This window comes from Pteropus alecto, unplaced genomic scaffold (genome assembly GCF_000325575.1).
Source record: "Pteropus alecto unplaced genomic scaffold, ASM32557v1 scaffold10, whole genome shotgun sequence".
NCBI classification, from domain to species: domain Eukaryota; kingdom Metazoa; phylum Chordata; class Mammalia; order Chiroptera; family Pteropodidae; genus Pteropus; species Pteropus alecto.
The window spans coordinates 5,411,117-5,418,532 of NW_006431210.1; the positions used below are offsets into that span (position 1 = coordinate 5,411,117).

Consider the following 7,416-nt stretch of genomic DNA (forward strand, 5'->3'; position numbering starts at 1 on the left):
AAGGATAAAAGGCAAACTTCACTGTTTTGGAAGATATGTAAGTATGACATTTCCTAGAAGTTTAAGAAAGGTCAGCTTAAAACATGCATATAGTTTAAGTCCCCATCCCCATTCCTAACCTGAAAGACAACTTCAGTACCAAGGGATTGGAGTTTGCCATTTTGGGTCAACTGATGATCGCCCCAGACTCATCCATTTTAAACTTAGAAGTTGGCAGGAGATTCATAGATTCACACTCTCCCAGTATGGTTTGGGGAGTCTGTTTAGCCAGCCCCTTTCAAGTTATACTTGACCTTCCTCCCCAAGGTAATCTCCCACAATTCGAAGATGGGAAGCAGGCCTCATACCCCTTGGGAATACTAGGGAATCTTACAATTTCCCAAGGGTTTAGGAAAAGTAGGAAGTAATTGAGTTAGGGGAAGGACTACTGCCTTTATCTGCTTTTCCACAGAATCATTCATTACTTTTTTTTTAAGCAGAAAGCATTCCCATACCCGATGGCCAGTGCCATCATCTCCCAACGCTAACCCATTCCCCATGGACCACATAGAACTTACTATTAAAGTAACAGGTGTGGTTTATATGACTTGATAAGATTAGGACTTCAAATGAAAAATTGGCCTGGGTTAGTTATATCTCAACTAAGGAGATTTTTCCTTTGTTCTCAAGGAATCTCAGCAATGAGATCAGCAACTGGCATTGATTCTGATCCCAGCATTTTTCTCTCCTAATTGTGGTCATCCTCCTCCCCATTCTGAGCATTTGCTGTGGGGGTTGTTAATGGGCTAGTACCTTAGTTTCTTGAGAAAAGGGCACATCAAGGCTTCCTCAGGGTGGCCTTGCAACCAAGGTCAATGGTGCAATTTAGCTGAGAGATTGACCTGGGGAGAAAGGAGAAAGCATTTCCTTGGCAGCTGTGTTAGGCCGGCTTTACTAGAAATTGAGTCTGATACAAAGATTTTTGTTCAATGACTTATGGAGGCTAAGGTCTCAACAGGAGGAATGAAAGGAGCAGGAAGGGGAAGGAATTCACAAACCTGTAGTTTCAGGAAAGGGGCAGCCTCAGCCTGCTCTACTGGGGAGCTCTGGAGTATGGATTGCACCGAGTTATCCCCTCTCCCAGAGGCAGGAGGGTTGGACTGTTAAAACTCCCACAATAGTTTGTCATTGGCTACAGGCTGCCTCTGAGAGTGAGGCTGTTGTGTTCCAGAAATCACCAGGCCAGGCAGCTTCCATCAGTCAAGGACAGTCTTGAGAGAAGGGTGAAGGTTTGAGCCCTTAGGACTCAGCACCTGCAGTGGCTGGAGCCTGGTGCTCTCGACTTGATGAAGGGATGGATCTAGGCAGGTGCCAGCTACACCAGCGATGGCAGCCAAAAGAGTTGGAAATGGAGAGTCAGTGAGCTGATACATCATCTAAGGAGAAACTTATATACAAATTCTCTCTAGTCTAGTCTAGTCTAGTCTAGTCTGGTACACATACCTCAAGGTATGGTACTAACAGGGTATTATATTATTCAATTAGATTGGATTACAAGATAACTTAGAGGGGGACATGGAGGTCATTCAATTCAGCCCCTTCATCTTATAGAAGAGAAGAATTAGGTCAGAGTAAACCCTTATTGGGAATCAGCTCTGATTTTCAGTCTTCTGCTTTTCTTGACTTCAAGCCAACACATATTTATCAAATGCCTACTGTGTGTAAGGCATAGTTTTTGGCACTGAGCAGAAAATTTCAAGACACAAAACTCAGCCTCTGCTTGGGCCTTAGAACTTTACAGTCTGGTAGAAGATACGGGAATGGAAGAAAAAAATAAGAATAGTATACACATCGAAATTTAGATCTCATTCCAAAAGCAGTATGGATTAAGTGCTACGGGAACTTGAAGGCAAAAGTAGACACATGGAAGAATGGTTTGTGCTTGTCTCGATGTGATGGGAGGCTTTCATTCCAAATTTCCCTGTTTTTCAAACTGTGTAAAAATAAAATATCCTGCCAGCTCTTCTATTTAGGCTGAAGAAGATAAGCATGCAAGTAGGGTTCTGGAGAAGGGGGAAAACAAGAAACAAAAACAAGCCACCCTTTTTCAAAATGTCATTTTGCCTCAAAAGTTTCTTCAATTCTTAGCCTGGAAGAGCAAAATAGTGAAAGTATTACTCATCAAACATAATTATCTTGAAGCTAAGAGCCAAAGGTCTTACTTCCTTTGGAGAAAAATGTTGAATCCAGCCCACTGTCCCCTTTCAGCTCAGAGATGCTTTACTGCTAGAGTGTTTTTTATCTTTTAAATTTTCCTGTGCCTCACTGACGTGTGTATTAGTCCACCCACTTAAATTAGTGTGTTGTTTATGCATTAGCACTTTGGTCAGGACTGAAGGTTCATTCATTCATTCATTCATTCATTCAGAAAGCATTTACTGAGAGCCTAATGTATGGGGGGCCCTCTCATGGGTGCTGGGAATACAAAAATGAGAAAGGGACTCTGAATCTACTCTCAAACACTCACAGTCTAGTTGAGTGAGACAAATAAGCAGGTGATTGTATTACAATATGACATATACTAAACTAGAGCTCTGCCCAGGACATCCAACTAAGGATGGTGCGGGGGATATTCGAGGAAGTTTCTCTAAAGAAATTAACCTTAGTTGAAACCTGGAGCCCAGAAGGGGTTTACATCATCCTCTATTATTTTCTTTATACCATGTATCATTGAAGGTAAATTATCTCTTAAAATTTTGTTTGTTGATATTATTAACCTCTCTCATTTATCATCTTATTAAATAACATTTCTCAAACTTTTTTCATCATTGCTCTCCTAAGAGCCTCTGCGGTAGTCATTTTTTTCTTAATTGCTAACCCCCTCCAACATGATGTTCCCCCCTGCCGTTATGGCAAAGTATACATAATATAAATTCACCATTTTAACCATTTTTAAGTGTACAATTAAATTCACTAGCATTATGGACATTCATATTGTTGTGCAGCCATCACCACTATCCATTTCCAGAACTTTTTTCTAATCTTCCCCATCTGAAACTCTGCACCCACTAAATAGTAACCCTCCATCTTTTCTCCCTACAGTCCCTGGCAACCACTATACTACTTTTTATCTCTGTGAATTAGACTATTCTGGGTACCTCATATAAGTAGGATTGTACAATATTTATTCCTTTTTTTTTTTGATCTGGCTTATTTCATGTAGCATAAAGTTTTCGAGGTTCATCTGTGCTCTAGCACGTATCAGAATTTCATTCCATTTTCATCTGAATATCTCTATGAAATCTAACATGACATATTAAGTCGGTATACGTGCTGTGCACATTTACAGGGCTACCAACCACTGTCATATATAAAACTTGTTCTACCTCCCAGGAACTAATTTTGCTCCCTTGGGGCAACATCACCCTGTCAAGAACACCTGTATTAAAATGTCAGCTTCTTTGTGACCATGTTGGTCTTGCCGTATACTCTCTCTCCAGATATTAGCCCAATACCTAGCACGTAGCTCCCATTTGTGGAATACTTCTCAAACTCCTTCCACAGTCACGCCTTCCATCTTGTTTTAATCCATTATTGTTAAAAATTGCTCTCAGAGTTATCACAGGTATATTTTGACACTTGCTGTCTTATTCTGTCCAGCCAGACCTCCCAACATGCTCATGTCCCCAAGGCTGCATACACCCTTCTCAATGTCCCTGTGTTTGCCCGCTTTCTTAACAGAGGTGAAAGATTATGAGCCGCCGTTTGGTTCCAAGGTGCGGGAGCATCCCTGTGTCGAAAGCATGAAGGACAATGTGTTGCGAGATCGGGGACGACCAGAAATTCCCAGCTCCTGGCTCAACCACCAGGTAAGGAATGATTATATTGAGGGGAGAATAAGAGTCATCTGAGGCAGCCTCTTAGGTAGGAGAGAATTCTGTGCTGTTGGGTTTCTATCTGAGAGCAGGTCCTTTTGTGTTCTGTGATCCTCTTACGTTTCATGTATAAAGAAAATTTCAATAAAGTGGGATGACCCTGTGATTTTAAGTTCCAGCTGGCAGGTAGAGACAACATTCAAAGAGAGCTCACAAATAATCATCTGAAGGATATTTGTCACATTGTCCAAGTCCCCGTGGTTCCGGTTAAAATATTTTGTTTGTGGCCTCTGCCACTCACCTCCTGCCTTTACATAGGGAATTTATGTTTTGTTCCTTTCTGGGTTCCAAATGTTTTCTTCTGGGAATTTTCAGCCCTGGAAGGAAATACTTAGCAGAGAGAAATAAGCAGAGTTTGTCAGCCAGCTGGACCGAGGGGTGACTGCCGTGCACCCTGTGCAGGCTGTACACACAGAGCTGGGAAAGGGGAGGCCAGCGCCTCCGGAATAAAAGAGCAGAGAGGAAAATGCAAATGAACAAACAGGAAATCTGTCCATTGGAACATTTTAGTAGCTTCTTTTTTTTTTTTTTTTCCTTTCAAGAAATGGTGAGTAAGGCCATCCATCGCAGGGCCGTAGTTCTGGACTTATAAGGAGGCCTACCCAAACCCCTGGCCTGGGGGCATTTTGATGAAGGCAGTGGGTCAGAGGGAAAGAACAAAATGATAAGTTGCGAGAGCAAGAGGCCTGTCCGACACACCCAGGAAAGACCCCTGAATGAAATGAGAGGGAGAGCAGGGTGCCCCCGGCTCACTAACCACTGTTCTTCCTACTGTGGAAAACCTTCTGTTGCCTCCTTTGGATGAATCCCCTTATCCCGTGAAGGCTGGGGCTCAGTCACAGGTTTTCCTAAGGGCAAGGCAAATTCGGATAAGAAATAGAGACAGCCAATCAGGAGCAGTCGGGAAGACAGATGGAGCAGGAAGACTGGCTTGTGCTAGTCTTGGCCTAGAGCCACTTCCAAGGACAGAACCTAATAAAGCTGGGGAGAGCATGAACCCAACCGTGGTAGCCCAGGGCCTTCCGGGGGGGTTCGGGCAAAGCCTCTGTGACTGTGACAATACAAGACTGTTTTGTTAGCTCTGAAATCAGAAGGCACGAGTGTTGTTTCTTTCAAACTCAGTTGACTCCTAAGCTGTACATTTCTCGTAATGAAACCATTATTCATGATGATAAAATTCTGGAAAGAATTTACATAATACATTTTTTTCTCTTAATGAGATTTGTTGCCCTATTGATTTCAAGTTAATGCTTAATATTTAATTTAATTTACTGCCTGTAATTACGGTGTCAGAATAAAATAAATGTTACTTGTGTACCAACAATAACACTCCACTCTTAACAGGGCCATCAATCAATACCGTCAATTAGGTGAATTATACAATTAATTCAACATCATGAACTCACTCGCAGCGCGGGAAGGGAGGGAGAGGCTCCTAGGTGTGCTAGGAGAGTTACTAGTATGGGGACAGTGCCGGCTCTCAGGGCAGTGTTGGGATTCATCCATTCCACCCGGGCAACAGTGTGAGGGGTCATCAGTGATAATGTTGAACCTCTAATTGGCAGGAGCGCAATCTGTTTCTGCCTCTAAGCCTATCCGTTTAACTCTTGCACAGTCTGTTTCTGCCTCTAAGCCTATCTGTTTAATTCTTGCCTGCTTTATTTAAAAAAAAAAAAAAAAAAGACTTGAAATGATAAAAATATTTGCAATGCAAAATAAAAATGAAGGCCACGAGAGAAGACCCTTGCCATTGTGCTAGCAGCGTTTCCTGGACAGGTCTTTTGAATGGGGCCATTATGGGGTTTAGATTGAACCCTCCGAAATGGTCTAGAGCCAAGCCGGTCTGGCCAACAGAGTGTTTCATGGGGTCCAGCCTAATGCTGGAGAGGGGCGGGGCATAGCAGCGCATCCTTAGCAGCTGCCACCGACGGACTCGACAGAACATGTGGACTTCACAAATTAAAACCAGACTAATGCCTGGACTTCACTCTGACGCAGATAGTCAACCCCATTAAAATAGAAATGTGTCTATGATTCCAACTGAAATAGTATAAAGGTATGAAATGATATTGGGGGCCACTTTGTGAGGACTTTCAGGTATTGGGGATGCTATTTTACCCCAGAAGCCTACTGGAGGCCCCTTGTACTATCTCTCCATCTCATGACTTACAGTGATCAAATGGCACCAGAGCGAATAGGTACAGCGGGTGTCCAGGGCATTGTGCAGCCCCCTGCACAGCCGCTTTGGTCCGCATGCAGCTGGCCAGCCTCATCCAGTGAGCGCTCAGTCAGAATGTGCTAGAGGCACAGGCTCATTCTCACCTGGCCGGCTCTGCAGGAACAAGGCCAGGCGGCCACCTTGCCCTCCGTGGAGCCCCCTAAGCCAGTGACTCACGTTGCCTGTGACTTCTCTTCCCCTGCAGGGCATCCAGATGGTGTGTGAGACTCTGACCGAGTGCTGGGACCATGACCCTGAGGCCCGCCTCACGGCCCAGTGTGTTGCCGAGCGCTTCAGTGAGCTGGAGCACCTGGACCGACTCTCGGGGAGGAGCTGCTCCGAGGAGAAGATTCCGGAAGACGGCTCGCTGAGCACTACCAAATAGCTCTCCCAGGCCAGACTGGGCCAAGTCCAAAGAGGCCACCCCTGTCGCCAAAGAAGAGAGGCAGCAGGAAGCTGCCCCTAAACCGATGCTTCCTGGAAAACCAGGGGTCACGCCCCTCCCTGTAAACTGTGGGATTGAGCGGAAACAGCAGTGGCAGGGAGTGGGTGACATGAAGCATTCTATGCCTTTGACGTTGTCATAGGATAAGCTGTGTTAGCAGTTCCTCAGGAAATGAGATTGATTTTTACAATAGTCAGTAACATTTGCACTTTATTAATGCCTGTATATAAATATGGAATAGCTATGTTTTATATCTATATCTATATATGTCTATATCTATATATACAGCCATACTCTGGAAAGAGACAAGGAAAAAGATCAAATATTCCCAGGAAATTGGTTTGACTGGAGAGCTCCAGAGCCGAGCTCAGAAGAAGGGATCCATGAAAACATTAGCACTTGACAATCACACGTGAGATGGTTCTCTGACTACACACGAGGGGGAACTTTGCATTAGGAGCGAGCCTCCATGTCTCAGAGACTGCTACGGCCACGTTGCATTCGCTTTCGCAAAATAATAGTTCCCTGCGTGTGGGTCTTCTTCCGGCCACGGAGCTATTTATAGTCACCCTGTTTGGGGACCAGACCCTGCAGTTCCTGTGTGCCATTGTTTCTCCTGGACTGTTCACCTGAGCTTCAAGCCCCACATCTGGTTTGTGAACCACTTTCTTCCACTCGCTCAGAGACTTTGCTCCATGTCTAATAGTTTCTATGTTTTGAGCCCTGTTTTTACCTTAACAGGCTGCAGAATATTCAGGACAAATTTCCTCATCCATGAAATGGCCATACCTTCTACTAATAAAATATATGTATTATGTAATAAAAGTATATATATATAT

General features: G+C 44.0%; 1 protein-coding gene across 3 annotated transcripts in view; it reads left to right on the plus strand.

Moving 5' to 3' along the window:
• The window catches only part of TGFBR2 (transforming growth factor beta receptor 2), an 82,423-nt gene extending 75,013 nt beyond the window's left edge, over positions 1-7,410 (plus strand). For all 3 annotated transcript variants that reach the window (XM_025039172.1, XM_006905716.3, XM_025039177.1), the window contains exons 6-7: positions 3,721-3,848; positions 6,338-7,410. In XM_025039172.1, the coding sequence (XP_024894940.1) occupies positions 3,721-3,848; positions 6,338-6,517 (308 nt within the window). In that variant the 3' untranslated portion in view covers positions 6,518-7,410. The remainder of the gene's footprint in view (positions 1-3,720; positions 3,849-6,337) is intronic.
• Positions 7,411-7,416: the final 6 nt, after the last annotated feature.